The sequence below is a fragment of the Boeremia exigua genome (genome assembly GCF_020726555.1).
Source record: "Boeremia exigua strain MPI-SDFR-AT-0100 chromosome Unknown C7974scaffold_9, whole genome shotgun sequence".
Taxonomy (NCBI): domain Eukaryota; kingdom Fungi; phylum Ascomycota; class Dothideomycetes; order Pleosporales; family Didymellaceae; genus Boeremia; species Boeremia exigua.
Genome location: NW_025763526.1, coordinates 980636 through 999311, shown reverse-complemented (window position 1 = coordinate 999311; position 18676 = coordinate 980636). Strand labels below are relative to the sequence as shown.

General features: G+C 57.6%; 6 protein-coding genes across 6 annotated transcripts; 3 read left to right on the top strand and 3 right to left on the bottom strand.

Annotated features, from left to right (window-relative positions):
• The first annotated feature begins 580 nt into the window (after positions 1-580).
• On the top strand, positions 581-2223 carry C7974DRAFT_229945 (G protein-coupled glucose receptor regulating Gpa2-domain-containing protein). Its single transcript, XM_046137358.1, has 2 exons — positions 581-1323; positions 1375-2223. The coding sequence occupies exons 1-2, from the start codon at positions 769-771 to the stop codon at positions 2122-2124; spliced, it is 1305 nt and encodes a 434-aa protein (XP_045994760.1). The 5' UTR covers positions 581-768; the 3' UTR covers positions 2125-2223.
• Positions 2224-2964: 741 nt separating this feature from the next.
• C7974DRAFT_229936 (uncharacterized protein) lies at positions 2965-4766 on the bottom strand. The gene is made up of 2 exons (XM_046137357.1): positions 4158-4766; positions 2965-4108 (listed from the first exon to the last, which is right to left on the bottom strand). The coding sequence occupies exons 1-2, from the start codon at positions 4511-4513 to the stop codon at positions 3076-3078; spliced, it is 1389 nt and encodes a 462-aa protein (XP_045994759.1). The 5' UTR covers positions 4514-4766; the 3' UTR covers positions 2965-3075.
• Positions 4767-5619: 853 nt separating this feature from the next.
• Positions 5620-6336, bottom strand: C7974DRAFT_316349 (uncharacterized protein; the record flags this gene model as incomplete). The annotated part of the gene is made up of 1 exon (XM_046138555.1): positions 5620-6336. One exon carries the CDS (start codon positions 6334-6336, stop codon positions 5620-5622), a length of 717 nt encoding a protein of 238 aa, XP_045994758.1.
• A 4156-nt stretch (positions 6337-10492) lies between these two features.
• C7974DRAFT_415496 (uncharacterized protein) lies at positions 10493-11656 on the top strand (the record flags this gene model as incomplete). The annotated part of the gene is made up of 1 exon (XM_046143898.1): positions 10493-11656. One exon carries the CDS (start codon positions 10493-10495, stop codon positions 11654-11656), a length of 1164 nt encoding a protein of 387 aa, XP_045994757.1.
• A 549-nt stretch (positions 11657-12205) lies between these two features.
• On the top strand, positions 12206-15853 carry C7974DRAFT_363715 (uncharacterized protein; the record flags this gene model as incomplete). The annotated part of the gene is made up of 1 exon (XM_046139767.1): positions 12206-15853. One exon carries the CDS (start codon positions 12206-12208, stop codon positions 15602-15604), a length of 3399 nt encoding a protein of 1132 aa, XP_045994756.1. The 3' UTR covers positions 15605-15853.
• Positions 15834-18133, bottom strand: C7974DRAFT_340497 (Aldehyde/histidinol dehydrogenase). The gene is made up of 6 exons (XM_046139255.1): positions 18012-18133; positions 17646-17946; positions 16847-17592; positions 16458-16763; positions 16351-16394; positions 15834-16296 (listed from the first exon to the last, which is right to left on the bottom strand). The coding sequence occupies exons 1-6, from the start codon at positions 18051-18053 to the stop codon at positions 16287-16289; spliced, it is 1449 nt and encodes a 482-aa protein (XP_045994755.1). The 5' UTR covers positions 18054-18133; the 3' UTR covers positions 15834-16286.
• Positions 18134-18676: the final 543 nt, after the last annotated feature.

The window sequence follows — 18676 nt, the reverse complement described above, 5'->3', positions numbered from 1 at the left end:
CCCTACCATGCGCGCCGTCCAATGCTTTCAGCCCTTGAGATTCATCACACGACATTAGTAGAAAGCCTCTCCAATCTCATTTGAGCATTCGCTTCGTTTGCCTGGATCTCGGATGTTGGAACAGCGCGAACCGTTAGGATGGGCACCAGCGTCTTCGACGTTCCCGTTGATCGACTGCCCTCGAGTCGTCCCGCGCCTCGTCGTGTCGCAGTGAGGCATCCTCTTGGCTGGCTATTTACCGGGTGACAGGGAGCGGAAGTTCCCCAGTCAAACCTTACCTTGAACCCTGCCCAGCTCGAGCTAGCAGCCGTCAACCAGGCCGCGCCTGCATGCTCGTCAGTATCGATTCTCCCCGAGCCAGCGGGCACACTGAAGATCCGTCCCTTTATCATTACATTGTTCTCCACCGAAGTAGTCTCCTCTGGTTCGCCTTAGCACTCTCTTGTTTTCTTTTCTACTCTCAATATTGCCCAACGTCCAAGGGTCCACCGTTGCGAACGTCAAGCTAAAGCCTGCGTCCCTTTGTATACAGCTGCAAGCCACGCCGTCCCCGCGACAAAGGCTCAGTCATCCCTTCCTCTCATTCGGTGTCCATCAGCCACGCCAACCTTACCCCACGTTTTCTTAAGAGGGCACGAGACAAAACGTCTTGGAATCGAACGTACTGCTTTGTTCTGCACAATGTCTTGAAAACAACGAGTCAGGCCACGCCCCGTCCAATCTCTACAGTGGTTTCCTCGAACGATCCAAGCGCAGCCAACTTTCGACATGGAGAACTTCGATCAGGCGTCCGGGCATAGCCTGGAGAAGCGATACTACCCGTACCCAAACAGCCTGGATCCGCTCACGCCACTCTATCGTACTGGTCTCATTCCTGTCACCCTCTTCGCCACCATGTCGCTGCTCAGTGTCACGACTCTTCTAGTCTTCATCACACATCGATTGGTGAGCTGGCGAAAGCACTACAGAGAGTATGTCGGGTACAACCAATATGTCATTCTTATCTACAATCTCCTGCTGGCGGATCTCCAGCAGGCGATCGCATTCGTCATGTCGTTCCACTGGCTTCGCATCAACAAGATATTGGCTCCAACTGCGCCTTGTTTTATCCAAGCATGGTTCTTGCAGATTGGGGATGTATCGAGCGGCTTCTTCGTCCTCGCTATTGCGGTTCACACGTGGCTGGGTGTCGTCAAAGGCTACAAGATGCCATACAAGTGGTTCGTCGTTTCGATCCTGTGCCTGTGGGGGTTCGCCTTGCTGTTAACTGTTCTGGGCCCGCTCATGTACCGGGATCGATACTTTGGACGAGCGGGTGGATGGGTGAGTTGCGAATATAACTGTTGCTCTTGACGACTGCTGACCGCATACTAGTGCTGGGTATCCACTGACTACCAGAGCGAACGCCTGTGGCTTCACTACCTCTGGATCTTCATTGTCGAATTCGGCACGATAGGCATCTACGGCCACATCTTCATCCACCTCCGTGGCCGCATCCAAACCATTATGAACAACAACACCACGAAGCTGACCCGCGCAACGAAGTTCATGGTCATGTACCCAGCCGTCTATGTTATCCTCACGCTCCCTATCGCAGTCGGCCGCATGGTCGCCATGACCGGAACTGCCATGCCCGATGTCTTCTTCTGCATCGCCGGCTCGCTACTCACATCCTGTGGCTGGATCGACGCGCTCCTGTACACACTGACCCGGCGCATTCTCGTCACCAACGAAATCTCCACCGCCCAGTACAACCGCACCGTCGTCACAATGATCAACACCAATAACACTGGCGCCCGACCCGGCGATCTCGAACACTACGGACTCACGTCTATGGATAAGGACATACCCGCGCGCTCCGTCACCATCGTCGGCGGCAGCAATAGGCTGTCGCGCATGGTGGACGGCCGCCTCGGCCGCACCCAGACCCGCAAATCCCACATGGATTCGGTACGCGAGGACAGCCCGACAGGCAGCCAGGACTCGATCATCAAAGGGAGCCCGCTGGGCGACGGCATCACCGTGCAAGTCGAAACCAACATCCACGTTTCGAGCGCAGACGACGACGCGGTATCGCCGATGCGCGAGCAAAGCCACAGTGCTCTGCAGCCGCATGCACGGTGAGCCGGGGCGGGGGTGGGGCTGAGTCGGTAGATCGTGGACGCGGGCAGAGCATCGATTGTGGGGACAAAGGAGCGGCTCCCGCGGATGGTCGCGGGGAGGCGCTGCCGAGCCCTTGACGCCTGCCCGACGTGGACATCCCTTCTCCACGGGGCGTAATCGACGGGAGCGCTACTCCCGGAGTGGCGAGTCGATGCGGCATGTTTCTCTATTGTATAACAAGCGCGGCGTTGCATGGAGCCCGAGGCATTGGTCCTTTGTCGTTGAGAGTGGGCGTCTCATTTTATGTGTTCACGGCTGATGCGGGAGGACGTTTTGTACCTGATACCCTAAATTCAATTACACTGTTACACTCTGAGCCCTGCGTGAGTCTACGCGCACGTGTGCCATGTGATCGTTGTGTTGTTGGAGGGGCCGGACGCTGGCGGTATACCGATCGACCATGGCTTTGTTCTTGAAGTCAGTGTCAGCACTTGGCTTCCACACGCAACGCCGATTCTGAGATGATGTCCGTTGATCAGCTGCGTAGACTCACAAGTCGATCGCAAAGAACTGGCGACTCCAGGACAGCGTCCACATGCTCGAAGCGTGTGGCTGTATGATAGTTTGTTTCGATCTTGTCTATTGAGTTGAGTTGTACTTTACAGCCTATGCAGTCGGCATCTTGCGCGTCTAGGACGGAACGACGACCGAAGCCCCAAGGAATATAGCATGGGGGCCCAGGCGCTCGCATTAATTAATGCATAAGTTCTTCGCTTTCCTTGGATATGTCCTTGAAAAATCTATCATTGCATTCTGGCAGGGGCATCAGAATGTAGGCGACCTCCGTTCGTCTTCTCCCTATAGACGCAAAGGATCCGTGAAGAGGAGTAAGTCGGCTTGTCTTTGTATGATAAAGCCGTAGACAAGATACCTCATTCTTCTGTGTTGGCTGCGATGTTTGCTGCCCAGGATCTAGCGCTTTTGATTTGCCGCCCGGAGCAACTTGAGGGCAGTGGTAGGCATGGTGTCGTTCTCCTTAAGGAAATCGTGGATTTCATCATCCTGTGCTTGGGCATCTCTCTCTTTGTCCTTTCTTTCCTTCACATCTCTTTCCCTTACTTCCGCCAGCTTCTGCTCAAGCTTCCGAACCTTCTCCTCGAGATGGCGTGTGGTTTCATTCAACTGTTTCTGAAGTTGACCAGCCTTTCGCTCCCAAAAGCTTTCACCCTGTTGCTGCACGGAGCGGCTTGCTTCCGCCAGCTTCTGCTCAAGCTTCCAAACCTTCTCTTCCAGGTGGAGTGCGGTTTTATTCAACTGTTTCTGAAGTTGATCAGCCTTTCGTTCCTGAAAGCTTTCACCCTGTTGCTGCACGAAGCGGCTCAAGGCTTGAGCTAGATCTGGCGGAAGGTTGATAGTCTGCTGCTCCCTAAAGTGCTCACTCTGCTGCTTCTCTTGCCCTTCCAGCTGTAGAGCTTCACTCTCAGGGTGTATGGTAGCATGGCGGTGAAAGCTCGGTGTCTCGTGCCGCTGCTTTGACTCATGTGGTATCTTCGCACTCGTCAGTTCGGCTGCCGGTGTAGATCTAATAACGCTTGAGTGTTCGCCCTTGGTCCGTCTTGGAATTCCCTTAGCAATTGTTGAAGATTCTCTCGGCTGCTGTTTTTGCTGTGGCTCAGTCTCGTGACCCGAGTAGTCGACCGAGAATTTTAACCCATTGCCCAGACGAACGTTGGGCTGTAAAACTCCATTGATAAGTGTGCCGCGGAATGGTAACGACTCGTTCAACCCGGTTCTAAGACCCAAGAAGAAGCGTTCTGCAGAGCGCTTCTTATCGAGGCGGCGGTCGAAAAAAAGGGTGGAGATGGGTGAGGTACAGGTAGGATCTAATCCCAGGGTTACTTTTTTGTACCTTGTTGGGGGAGCCACTATGTTATCTCCGGTGTTAGAGTACCGTGCGTACAGGTGAAGATGGTGAGGACTCCACACAGGGCTCAACATCGATCTCCTAACACAGGGGTTATTCAATAGCTCGATCATGCCTGTAAAACTCTTACTCCACAAGTGTCATCTGTGTCTGGCCATCTTTTCTCTTAAGAGCAAGCTTTCCATCCGAAGGGTTCCGCACAAAACATGAGGCTATCCTCATAACTTGCTGGAGGTCGTGGTGATTATAGGGATGATGCTGGAAGAACACAGAGCCATCTTCAAAGTATGCCCAGCCGAGAGGCTCATCGTATTCATTAGGGTTAGTTGGTCTGTACAGATTGCCCAAGTTCAGACCGGCGTAGAGCCTGCCCACTGGGGGTGGTCTGAGCTCCCCAGGTCGACTCCAGATCTGTTGTGTCTGACTATAAAGCGAGCCCAGGTTGACAAAGTTGTACACCGGGTTTCTAAATCTACTCCAATCCATCGTTGCAGTCCGCGATGGGCGTGAGTGGTGTATGTGTTGTGTCTCGTTGTCGCAAGCCTGAGCTCCAGACCTAAGTAGACAACAGTAATGCTGCAGCCATCGTTGAACTGGCGATTAGGACGGCATCATGGTCGATCGGGGTGGCAGGATTGACGCGCGAAGACTTCTGCCCTAAAATCACGATAGGCCAATTTCCTGGCGATGCGCGAGCACGGGTGTACCTTGCTGTGTGTTTGCGTTGGTGGAAGGATTTGCGACGCAACTGCCCAAAATCTTCGCGCGCGCGGACGTCACACGTCACCAATACGGATCCACACAGCCGACAGGGACCAGGAAGATCTACATTTGCAGTGCTCTTAAAACCACTTCATTCCTTTGCGCGCATGCTATCTACAATCTTCTAACATCTCGTTTGCTTTCATTTCAGCTCGATATTTGGAAGCCAAGAACTGGAAGTCACAAGCACATATCGCATGCATGATTCAGGGGCATTGCTCAGGCCCGCGACGACGCGTCGTGTCCAGCGTTATATAAGCCGCACAATGACCTATATCTGGATTGAGTCGGAATACTATCGAAGAAAGAGCACGGAAGAAGTGGATCTTTCACGAGACGCCTTGCCACCATCGAATCCTGCAGTTGCTGACTACATTTTATGCGCTGTTTCCCAACACGACAAGGCTGACTGCTCACCGGTGGCAACGTCCCCCGAACTCAGCCTTCCTCAAGGCCCAAACGCCAAACTGCTTTTGCAATGGATGTTGCTCGAGTGCGGTGGAGCAAGTAGCCCACCGTGTCAGATGCAAAAAGCGTCGATTTGAAGGCTGCGTGCTTAGTTGTGCGACTCCTGAAGTGGCTATGCGGGGAAGGCGCAGGCTGAGGAGCCCGGCGAACCTCTTGTTGAGGCGTTCGGTACGTCTGCAGCCCTGTGATCCTGCATCACGCGTCGGATGTCATCGCTTCTTCGACGTTGCAAGGTCATTCTGGCACATATCCGGCGTCTTGATCCTCACTTGTCAAGTCTGGGTGCTGGAGAAATGCTTCAAGAGCTCGAATGCTTGTCGAGTCCTTCGTCCTGTGCCCACATACCCGCCATGCAAGCTGGCTCAAGCGGCATCGACCTTGTCCACGATGCTGTCGATGGCCATGGAGCGAGTCGATGGCGTCGTCGGTGTCGGCGGCGCTTTCGCGTCAGCTTTCACACTAGTAGACTGCTGCTGGGGCTGTTGTCGAGGCAGTGTTGGCGGTTGGGTCAGGGAGTCGTTCCTCCCATCGTCCATACGTAAATCGTCCTCATCGCCCATCTCATCCACCTCTCGCAACCAATTCGTCTTCAAGATGTCCATGGGAGGATCCAGATCTGTGGCTTTCCCGCCCTTGCGCGCCTCGGCGGCCGTCATCTTTCTCTCGCCGCGCTTGTGAGGGTGGAAGTGCATCCTGCGCAGGTGTGAAGCAGCATTGTAGCATTCGTTATACCTCTTACCGGTCTGGCAGGCTTTGCAGTTTGCGAGAAACGACTTGTCCGGGGACGTGTCGATGGTTACCCAGACCTTGCGCGCCTTCTTGTGGACGCGATTGGTATGACGTCGCAACTCATGTTCACTCCGGAAGCCATCGGGATAGTCATTGCACGTCGGACACCTCAATCGCAGCACTCGACGCGTCGGCGTCTTGGCTGAATTTGAAAAGGTGGGAGACGTGTTTGGCGTATCATTTTTTATGGGAGCCGTGACGACAGTTTCCCTCGAAGCCGGTTGCGGTTCGACCGGATCACTAGTCTGGGTCGCTGTTGAAATGGTATTGGAAGTGGGTACCTCTTTCATCCTGGCTCTTGTTCTTGTCGCAGGCATGTACGCCTGACGAAGCACTCAGTGTCAAGAAAGCTGCAAGAAGTTCGAGCCTGGGCACAGAGTGGTGGACGGTAGTAGTCGAGGGCCGTGGGTGGGGCCGGTCCTTCAAACGGCGACTAAGGCTGATGGGGGTAGAGAGTGGGATGTCGAAGTGTCAGAAACTTCGGATGTGTTTCTGTGTCGATCTATGAGCGGGGGCTGGGCATCCCAAGTACACTTATGCAGTTGCCTGACAGAACGATTTTCGGGGGGAGGTGGAGTGCGACAAGGCTGTGTTTTTCAGCCGGCGTCAGCCTCGCACTCGCCATATGAGTGGGCGGCTTTGCTGCAGCCACCACCTGAAGAGGCGAGCTGAACGCCTATTGGGTGCTCAGCTCCAGCCTGAACGATGCTCATCGAGCCTACCACGAATCAAGCAAGAAGACGCGTACAGCTGGGAGAAGGCTGCGTTGCCGATTTGACCAGCTAATCAAAAAGAAACATAGGACCCGTCAGAACCTTGCGTCGGATCACGCCGCCTCGCAGCATTGCGAAACCCAAAGCGCAAGGCTTCATGGCTGGCTGGGGATAGCGAGCGGTGGTGATGACTGCTTGGTCAGGCTATCCTATTTCGAGGTGCGTCGCTAACGAGGTCTGCAGCCAGGGTCCGGAAATCACAATGCATTCCGGTGCAGCATCATAACATCGCACGCATGCGCTCCATTCACGCTCTTCAAGATCAGCGGAGCAGGCTTGGCTTGGAATGTCTCTCGACACCTCTTCCCTGTCCAGCCTCGCGGCCAGATTACCGGATCGTCCGCCTCGTTGCAAGCGGAGCCGAGTCAGCCGCGAATCAGCGGCCGGAAGGCTTGTTTATTTCACGAAGAGTCGCCGACCACAGGCCAATTGGTGCCTCCGGTGCTGGCAAGATAAGTTCGAGCCGATGGCTTGTGTCTGGATCTTGAGTTTCTCAGGAGTCCTCGATCGCAGCCTTGCTGGCAGCCGTTGGCGTCGCTACCAAACTACCAAATTACGAACGCTCACGCGTGGCGGGGCACAACACGATTACACGAGCACTGTTGAGCTACTAACAGACACGTATGCCCTCCGGTATCGACTCTTGGCCTGCCGATTCCGATATACGGTATATGGGCATGGGGCATAGGGCGTAAAGACCGGTTTCCACAGTCCCGAGGCTGAGGACCAGCAGCTGCCACAGAAACTTTGTCCGCCATTGTCGTGGGACCATCTTCATCGACCCCTTCGAGACTCTTGGGCTTCATGCGACCTTCAGAGCTCTTGACCGGATCCAGGTCCGCCTACGTCGTTCCGTCGGACGCCAGACTTGTCGACTAATGTGCGCAACATGCCAGATGACGCCTCTCGCTGCGGCCTCGTAACCTGTGATAAGTGGTCATGGGCTTGCCGTAAGATCGCAAAGACCATTCTGACGTCGGAGGCAGACGGCAGCATGCGAAGACACGCTTGCTGATTCGTAAGCCCCTAGCCTGGCAAGGGAAGACTCAGCGTTTCAGGTTTTCTCACTCTGCATCACTAACCTCGCTACCACACACCAAGTTGGGATGGGTGGGCACCAATATCTCCCTGACGTTGAGCCTTGCTATTGCTCACGTGTTGACAGTGTTGCGGAGCATCACTGCGTCCAAACAAGCCCACGAATACTGTGAGCACACCTGTAGCCACCAGATACAGCTGAGGTTTTGAGCATAGCATGAGAAAGCAACACTACGAGGCAGCGCGTGACACGGACCCCACGATAGGTTACACTGACTTTCCGGTCAACTACGCTACAACTTTAGTGCAGTGCGATGATAGTGCACAGCAGCTCTGTACAGAATCGGGTAATATGCTGATCGAGTGTGGACTGTTCGGGTACCTCCTGGTGAGCACGTGCAGGAGTTCGGACTCTCCGCAGTGTGCCGAAACACATAGGCCTACTCGATGCATGCCCGCGAAATGTCATTCTGACGAGAATCCTGATACTGATTATCTTGACTGAATACCTAGTGCCTTTGGCGAGCTTGAGGGATTTTCATTTTTGGAAGCATTGTTGACCAAGGCTGATGCCAAACAGCAGCTATCGGGTTCGCAATACGGCCCTATAATTAGGTATAGTAGCGGCTTTGGGAGGCCTGCAGAGATATCAGCAACCCAAAGCCATGTCGACAAGACTGAGCATCCTCAGAATAGCGACAACATTCTACTAGCATCAGACTGCACACAGGCAACTGTCGCCCTGACTCTCCCCATCAGCGTGCTTGGGTGATTGGTATGGACAGCATGTGAGAAAAGCAGTCGCTGGCTAAGTCTCATACACGCGTCGAGTCAAATGGACCTCCAACCTCACACTGGCTGTAGTGAAGTGGGCCTTGCCGTCAAGATGCACAGTTGAAACGTCAGCTTACCGCGAGCAGAGCAGGCCCACAGACCCATACACGGTCAGCGTCATGATAGCCGTTGCCTCTGGCCTCCTCCATCGAGGCTGTCATGGGAGTAGTCCTCGAGCAGTCGTCAAGCAGTCGTCAAGCACCCCGAGGCTCATGTTCATGATGCACGCTGAGAAGCTATTTGGTAGCACAGCACGGTCCCCACCACCATACCAACCCACATACAGCCCTAACAACGCTGTCTCAGCGCGGCATCAGCTCTTCCCTGCCCGTCAGCGTCGTGCCGCACAACGTTCTGGGCTAATGGGCAGATAGACCGCCAGCCAGCCAGCCAGCCGTCCCCAGCCCTACCTGGGGCTGACCGGTGACCTCAGCACACCGCCCACCCAGGCCACGCGCTCGCCTCGCACGCCGCGATTATGCGTCGAGCGCGACCCAGGCACGTCTCCCAGGAAAGCGAGATGGGCCGTGGATACGGTGTGCATCGGGTTGCGAATCTAACCGTCTGCGGACATTGGGTCCCAGGCGCATGTGCCTCGCCGCCGTGTCGCGTGGTTGGAGCGGCCAGAGTAGGTACGTCCGGCATCGGCACGCACCTTTTCCCCGCACGCTGTGCGCTGGGGTGGGTGTCTGTACTGTGGGCTCGTCTGCTCTGGTGGGTACCTCGTGCTCAGGTAGTTCTTGCTGATGGAACACGGTTCGACGGTACTGCTACCGAAGGTACTGCTCTCACGTCTAAAGTGGCTACACATGAATATTTCAAGCGGTACGAGGTCTGCAGAGGCTCTCGCGGAGCCCGGCTTGGACTGCTTGTTGTTGAACATAGTTGTTGTCTACTCTAATCTTGACAGTGTTACTACTAAGAGTACTGCTCCCACGTTCCAGAGCGGCTACACATAAATACTCCAAAACGAACAGGCCGGTACAAGGCCTCTGGAGGCCCTCACGGGGCCCATCTTGCACCGCTCGTTATCGAACGTGGCTGCTGCCTGCTCCCATCTCAGCAGTACTGCTACCAAGGGTACTGCCCGAGCGGCAACACATGAATATTTCTGTTCGAACGGGCCGGTACAAGCTCTGCAGAGGCCCTCACGGAGCCCATCTTGCACCCCTCACCATCAAACACGGCTGCTGCCTGCTCCCACTCAACAGTCCTACTGCGCAACGGCACCGCCCCCCAAGGGTCCTGCGCTCAACGGTCCAGCGCCTTACCACCGACCACGCATGACGCAGCGCCAGCACCCATCTCCACCCATCTCCACTACTCGAGCCACCCACCGGCTCTCGCCCAGAAGCGCGTTGTCTGGTACAGAACAGCGCTGTCTGGTAGCGAAACCCGGGCCGAAGCTTCGCTGGCTCCAGGGTCCGAGACTGGCTGGTTAGGGTTAGGGTTAGGGTTGCAGACGGAGAGGTGGAGCACTGGCTTTACGAGAGACGTGGTAGGGTGGCGGTGGAGGGGGGTTGAGAGCCAGAGCTGGTTCGCGCACAGCTAGCGGAACCGTGGGTATTGGGTGTGAAAAGTGTTCTGGTTGGGTTCAGGGCTGCTGGTAGTGCGCTGGAAGAGTATATATTGGAGACTATTCTGCTCAGGCAGGAGCTTCTCCTTCAGTTCCACAGCTAAGTATTTCGAGTCTTTGAATATTTCACCACAAGTCTTGAAATATTTCATCACAAGTCTTCACAAACTTTACAACTCTTTCCAACCCACACACTTACACGACCTCCCCCAACTCACAAGCAAGATGAAGTCGACCGTCTTCACCGCCGTCGCCGTTGCGGCTTCGTTGGCCGCGGGCTTCGAGCTCCCGTCCCACCTCGAGGGCAACACGACCTCGCTCGCCTTCGTCGCCCCGCTCGCCGCGCGCTGGAAAGGCGACTGCGAGCCGCTCTGCGAGAAGTACCGCAACTACGACCAGATGTGCATCAGCGGCGGCGCACCGCGGGACTGCCGGCTCGCGTGCATCAGCAAGTGCTACACGCTGCACGAGTCCGACTCGGACTCACCCTCGTCGACCGATCTCCTGGTCATCCACTCGGAGCTCTCCGAGTGGCAGTACGTCGACCCGATCCGCGACCACTCGGACTCGTCGGGCGACGAGCGCCACGACATCCCGTGCCTGGGGTGGTGCAAGCGCAACGCGACGGTGCCGGCCAGCGCATCGTCGCTCGCAGACGCCCAGGCGGCGGCCATGGTCGACCGCGTCGCGGCCTACGGGCAGGTGTACCAGCACCTGGACGGCATCGTCAACATGGCGGACGTGCACGTGGCGGCGCTGCCGCCCGTCGGCACCACGCTGGACATGTACCTCGTGAACTGGGTGCGCGCATTCGAGGAGCAGCTGGCGGCGGGCGGCGACCTGGCGCCGTGGTTCAGCGAGCTGTACGGCCGCGCGGCGGCGTGCGACCTGGCGCCGGGCCGCGTGTGGGCGTACCGCTTCGAGATGGTGGCCAACAAGATCACGGACCGCGAGCTCAAGGACCTGACGCGGGTGCTGCCGGCGAAGCAGCAGGAGCGCATTGTCAAGGCGGTGCGGGGTGCGTGGAAGGAGGGGTTTGGCGGCGTCGGCGCGAGTAATGAGTGGAAGGAGGTGGATGCGTGGAAGGAGGCCAACGCGTGGAAGGATAGCTTTGGCGGGCTCAGCGAGACGCAGGTCAAGGCCCGGGGCGAGGCGGACGGCGTCAGCGAGATGCAGGACGAGGCCAGGGTCTGGAAGGACGGGTTCGGCGGGCTCAGCGAGACGCAGGTCAAGGCCAGGGGCTGGGAGGAGGGCGTCAGCGAGGTCGAGGACAAGGCGCGAGTCGTCAAGGACAGTTTGGGCGCCACGCTCGGAGACTGGAAGGACAGGTTCTTCGACACGATGCGCGATACGTTCAAGTCCTTCGGGGACTTATTCGGCAAGGCGTAGGATGGTCGGGGTCACGCTGCCGGGGCGGTACCGAGAATGGGTGTCGACAGTCCGGGCGCAGGGTGGTGAAGAACTGGATGGTGCATTATGGCGCTCTATACCATTTGATATATTCTGATTTCCGTAGTCACAATGCAAGTTGAAATTAACTCAATCCGCGAGCTCGACATGCATGAGCTAGAGTAGCGTGCGGGAAGTACCTAGGTACATGACGGGCGAGCCACAGCGCTGGGACGTCTCGGCGGCTGCTCGAGGCTGCAGAGCTGCAGAGCGTGAGGTGGTGGCAGAGCAGACGCGGGCCGGTGGAGCGCGGCGGGTGCGCGGGCGGAGACGTGCGGTGGTGGAGGTCTGGGGTGCAGCACGGGTGACGGGTGGCTATTCGCACTACTGTACATATAACTAGACGGCAACTGCACTGCTTCGCCCGCACGTCCCGTGCCCTGGCTCTTCTGCGACCCCGTCCCTGCCGCCCCGTCTGCGCCGCGCAGAGCAGCTCGCCATGCGCGCCCCCCGGCGGACCAGCTAACCACGCCATCGCACCGCACCGTCATGTCGACGCCCTCCAGCGACGGCCGCCGCTCGCTCTCGTCGGGGCCGTCGGGCTCGTCGCACACGCTGCACTCGACGCCGCCGGGCCCGCGCATCGCCGACCGCAGTCCCCACAGCGCCTCGCAGGGCGCGGGCAGCAGCCCCCTGGGCCCCGAGGCCATTGACGAGCACGACTTTGCCCACCGCCGCCACCGCGCCCGCGCGGGGGGTGGGTTTCTGCTGGAGTCGGCCTTGCCCCGCGCCCCGCGCCGCCGTGCCTCTGATGCGAAGGGGAAGAGCCGCGCGCGGCCCAGCGACGCCGACGAGCAGCCCGCCCGCAGACGGAGAGCCTCGCCGGGCCACGACACCCAGGAGAGGGCGCGTCTGCGCGTGCCCAAGCCCAGAGAGGCGCCCGCCCCGCCCGCCGTCGACCCCAACCAGCTCGTGCACATGGCCCTGAACCTCAGCGAGAGCCGCCGCCGCAACATCAGCGCCTCGCAGCTGCTGCGCTCGCCGTCGCGCGTGGCCTCGGCCGCCCAGCGCGACGGCAGCTTCTCCAACGCCGGCGTGGGCAGCAGCCTGCGCCAGTACCTCAACGAGCAGCGCAGAGTGTCGCGCAACATGTCGCCCCTGGGCACCAGCGCCTCGCCGCGCCGCCACATGTCCGCCAGCATGCAGTCGGGCGGCTCCATGGCCGCCATGCCCTGGAGCCCCTCGCCGGCGACGCTGCTGCGCCGCGACAAGGCGCGCGCGTACATTGAGCTGCGCGCGGCATACATGCGCCTGCTGGACATTCTGCCGCCGCTGAAGGCCGACGCGAACGCCCCGGGCAACTTCATCTACTCGTACTCGGCCGTGCCCGGCAGCCCGCACGCCCACCTCACCCGCACGCCGTCGTACGCCAACAAGAAGAACGAGCTCGGCCGCCCGTACAACCCGCTCCAGGCCCTGCGCAACCGCCGCAGCCGCGCCCGTGAGCGCCTCGCCCTGCCGCAGGAGCCCGTCGAGTTTTCGCAGTGCGAGCAGGTTCTTGAATGGGTCGAGCAGATCGAGGAGCAGGCCCGCACGCCCGGCTACCGTCTGGAGGACCGCGTCTCGCTGCCCAGACTGCACCACGACCTCGACATGCAAGATGTGCAGACCAAGCCAACCAAGACGCAGCAGGGCTGGAGCTTCACCCCCGAGGAGCTGCTTGCCGACGCCTACTGGCTCGAGCAGGGGGACAACAAGGCCGTGATTGAGGACCGCAACGGCCGCAAGATCTTCCCGCCGCGCGAGCCCCCGAAGCAGAAGAGCGACTTCCTCCAGCCGCGGTCCAGCAAGGAGTACTCTGACAAGCGGAGGCGGAGCTGGGTCGACGGCACGCCCGGCACCGACCCTACCACGGGCGACGAGAGCGAGCAAGGCAGTGAGCGCGGTCGCAAGAGGAGGCTGCTCCCACACATCCGCGCCGAGTCGCGGCTGCGCAAAGGGAGGGGCAGTCCGCGCAAGCACTCGATCGGCCACAGCGACTCGTCCGACACCGACGACGACGCGCGCAAGGTCCGCAAGTCTTTCGATGTCGAGAATACCGGCCCGCTCGCACTGCAGATGAAGCGGCAGCTGGAGCTGCAGACAAGGGGGATTAATAACGCGTCCCCGGCCTTCACCCCGGATACGCCTGATAAGTGGGGCAGATTAATGGACGATATCCCCGACGGGAAGATCTCGCGCAACTCTTTGGAGGTGCCGCGTTTCGCGAATGGTGTTGCACGACCGGACGAGAATGCCACGCTCAAGATGCCGCCACGCACCCGCACCAACCCCCTGTCTCCGATCAAGTCGGCCGAGCCGCGCTCCTCTTATGAAGATGACAGTACTGCGCCCAGCACACCGCCGCACGTACGGCAGTTGTTGCATACTTGGAGCGATCTGTCGCCGCCGCCCAGCAGAGCAGGCTCTGACTTTGGCAAGTCCAAGCGGAGCAAGCTGAATCCCTTCCACTCCACCCACGACTTGGACCATGATCTGAAGCAAGAAGCACGGTCGAGCCTGGACAAGAAGCAGCACTCGCGCCAGCCCAGCGAGGACGAGCCGAGCGGGATCGGGAACGCCATCTTTGCTGCACCAGGCGCCGTCAAGAATCTGCTCGGCCACCGCAAGAACGATAGCGTCAGTAGCTTGCCGAGCCCCGAGAAGTCGCGTCGCAAAGAGACGCAGGACCCGAAGGACGGCCATTCGGCGGTCACGAGGTTCTTCAAGGGCGTCAAGCACGAGGGTACCAAGGTGGGCGACATCATCTTCAGGAGGGACAGGGCAGACGACACAGATGCGAGTACCATATCCGACCGCAACTCGTTGGAGCTGGACGACGATTCACGCAACAAGCCTACGCTTTCGAGAACAGTCACGTCGACCACCGCGGGCAGTGTTACTTCAGAGGATGACGGGCGAAATCAGTTCAAGCTTCCATCCTTCCGTCCTATTCACGAAACACTGAACGACGACGACGATGTGTCAGACTCCGAACACCACATCTCGCGCCAGGCTCGCGAACGACGCGACGATCGATCAGCGCGCATCGACCGACTGCTGCCGCCGCGTATGGACCTGCAGCGCGTCTCGTCGGCCTCGTCAACAGCCACGCTGGCCCCGGCGCAAACAAACGAAGACCGCATCAGCCAGCAGCTCGCGCGCTCCGGCGGCGTCTTCGCCAGCGCGCTCCCGCCAACGGGCCTCAAAGACCGCAGCGCCTCCCGCCCCACGCTCGAAGGCAAACGCCACTGGAGCATCGCCGACTCGGACGACGAACACGCCCTCCCGCGCCGCCCCCACAGCACCGTGACCGCCGCCGACATCGCCCGCGTGCGCGCCCTCTTCCTGTGCTCCGGCGTCAAGGCCAAGGAAATCGCCCGCCGCGCCCACGCCCCCAACCCCCACACCCCCGCCTTCCTCGTCCGCGCCGCCCACACCGCAAAACAGTCCCTCTTCCCCGTGCCCCGCAAGGAGGAACACGTCCTCGCCGCCCGCATCCTAGTCCACGACCTCGAGCACTCCGCGACCGCACTGCACACCGCGTGCGCCGCGTTCCGCGCCGGCGCCGCCGCCGACACGCGCGCCCGCATCGAAGCGCTGCGCGACGATCTCGACACAGACGTGCTCCCGCGCATCTTCGAGGCCGGCGACGCCGCCGTGCGCACCACCACGCAGGCGTCCGGGCCCGGCGCGCTGCTCGTCAAGCAGCTCGCGGACGAGGTCGAGCGCATGCTGCGCCAGCGGCGGCGCCACTCGCGCTGGGTCATGAGCTGGGCGTGGTCGCTGGTCGAGTGGGCGATTGTGGTCGCGCTCAGGGTCGCGTCGGTCGTGTTTGCCGTGTATGGGCTGCTGAAGAGCGGGGTGGGTGTTGTGTGGGCGGTTGTAAGGTGGCTGCTGTGGCTGTAGAATGGCTGGGTCGGGGTTTGATTGTGGACTTTTCCTGATCAGTGAACTGGGTGTTTGGTGGTGTTTGGTCGGCGTTATGCCAAACTCTATGGATTTCTCCGTCTTTGCTTTGTATTGTACATACTCCATCCAGCGTTCCCAGCATTTCGGCGGCGTTTAGCACGGATACCCCTCATCAGCGGGCTCATTTCAGCGTCCTATATAATAAATCCTAATAGCCCCCCCCCCACCGCGGTGGCTGCCTCCCCAGTAACACCGTGAGTCTGACAAAAACCTCGCCGCCACGGCGACCTGCCCGTTTCCAACGTCCTAGACAGTGTCTGTGCATTCGTAAAAATGGCCCCATGGTTTCAAGAGACCCGACAAGCCAAAGTAGAGATGGGAAGAACGACCATGTACCCGCGTGCTCAAGAGGTGGTGGTGGTGCGTCTGCGTGGACGAGCTGTTCGGGCCCTGTCAAAGACTCTGATTGCACAAAGAGGGCTTCTCGTCGTCAGTCTTGTATATATTAACTGGTTGTTCTATGCCGCGCATGTTAATAGCGTCAGTGGCCTGGGCTTGTAGCCCACTTCCACTGCAGCATGAGAGCGGGCCCTATCAACAGATGGAACTGATGTTAAGCTGGACTTGACTGCAATAAGGGAAAGCTTGTAACATATAAGATGCAGAAAACATGTAACCCCTAATTTAAACTAATCCATCATCAGCTGGTTAATTCTACAGAAGAGTCTAAGCATAGAACTTACTTGATAAAGGTTGTTTTCTTCTCTGTATAAGCGAGCACACCGTCCTACCAAAGTTAGCATGTGACTTGTACAACTGCACAAAGTCGCTTTAGCCTCCATGTACTTGCCTTGCCGTATTCTCTTTCCCATCCACTCTGCTTCACGCCTCCAAATGGGACTTCTGCATTAACCTGCAGACTAGAGTTGATGCACACTGTGCCGCTGTGAATTCGGGACGATACACGCAGTGCTCGGTTGATGTCTTGAGAGTATACGGCTCCGCTAAGACCGTACGGCGTGTCGTTTACTCGTGCAATAACATCCGCCTCGTCTTCGAAGTCGCTGACGACAACCACGGGGCCAAAGATCTCTTCGTGGAGTATCTTCGCGTCTGGAGACGGGTCGACAAAGATGGTGGGTTGGATAAAGCAACCCTGGCAGGCGTCAGCTCACAGTCGTTGGACAGAGTACCTATCACTAGTCTCAAAGAGACGTGGCTGGTGAATAGATGGCATACCTGATCACCAATTCGTTCTCCACCCTGGAACAGAGTTGCTTGTTCTTTCCCAGAAGCGACATAGCCCATTATCCGCTCGAACTGGAGTCTGTCAACTACTGGTCCAAGTCCCGTAGCTGGCGACGTTGGGTCACCGGCGGACGCTTCAACGGCTATAAAGGCTTGCTTGAACAGCGAAAGGAAGCGCTCCCTGATGGACTTGTGGACATAGATTCGAGACGTGCAGATGCAGCCTTGGCCTGAATTGGTCGTGATACCAATAGTACACCAACGGACAGCCTTGTCAAGGTCTGCGTCTGGGAAAATGATGGCAGCGGACTTGCCACCAAGTTCCAGCGAGACGCGTTTCAGATTGCTGTTCACTGCGGCCACAGCTATCTTCTTGCCAGTGGCATTGCTGCCCGTAAAGGATACTTTGTCAACGCCCATGTGCGACGCAAGGAGGGCACCGGTCTGTCCGCCGCCCAGCACGATGTTCAGCACACCGGGAGGAATTCCGGCCTCATTAGCAAGGCGGCCAAGGACAAGCGTACCCAGGGGTGTTTTTTCGGAAGGCTTGATGATGATGGAGTTTCCAGCAGTGAGTGCAGGAGCGATTTTTGCGAGTGCCATGGCAATTGGAACGTTGAACGGACAGATGCCAGCACACACACCAAGTGGTTCGTTGGTAATGATGCGAAGCATTCCATCGTCGCTGTCGGCCGGTGCTGTCTCTCCAAGAAGCTTGTCGGCCCAGCCGGCGCTATCTGTGCTCGTCAATAGTGATGCGGGGAAGCCACTTTAGAACAAGCAAACCCACATCTGAGGATCCGTAGACCAAAATCTATCTCAAAACCGCGTGCCATGGTCACAGGCTTACCCGTGGCTACCTCCAGCCCGGAAATCTCCTCCCTATGAGCGTCGATGAGGTCTGCGAACTTCAGAAGTATGTCACGGCGTCGACTAGGCGGAGTGGCCGCCCAGAGGGGAAAGGCTGCTCGCGCTGCAGCGACAGCAGCATTCACATCGTCTACAGTTGCCACGTGGAGTTGGTCAGAGATGAGTGAGTTATCCTTCGGATTCCAGCACGAGAAACGCTCAGGCGTGCTAGCATCCACGAACTGTAGCATTCATATTGATTAGTACGTACAACGTCTCAAGGCGAAGTGAAGCCATCTTAGCTGACCTTGCCATTGATGAAAAGTCGCGTCTCGAACTTGGTAGTCATCTTGGAACTTCACAGCGACGAGTATGGGAACAAAAGCTAGGGATTGAGATAATGATACTCAATCGATAAAAGGTTCTTGGTCACAAATGGCTGCAGAAGGACAATCTGAACATTATAACACTCTCTGTTCGGCCCTACATGCCTTTCTGCCAATGCTTGGTAGCTAGTAATGCAGCACATGTTGGCAGACCCTCTTCGGGATTAAGACTGCACCATCCGACCCTCCTTCTCTCCCAATATTTGCACAGGATGATTGTTTGTAACGTAAACTCGGACTTAGTAAACCTGGGTGTACTAAGTCAAAACCTGCTCGAGGCTTAGTCTAGGGGGGTGTACTGAATAAGAGTGTAAGATTGAAAAAGAGACTACACAAGAGCACGTAAGAGAGAAGAAATAAGGGTAAGAGAGAGAAGAAGTTTAACTATATTATTATCTAAGAAGTAGTTCTATATCTATTACCTACTCTTTTTATTCTTCTATGTCTTCTTTCTCTCTCTTCTACTATTTTAGAGGTAACTGTGTCTTCTTACTTATAGATTCTCTCTTCTAGTATACTTCTTTAGGTAACTTGCTCGCAGATGTATAATCTAGTATATAATAAGTTATAAGAGGGTGTAATAAAC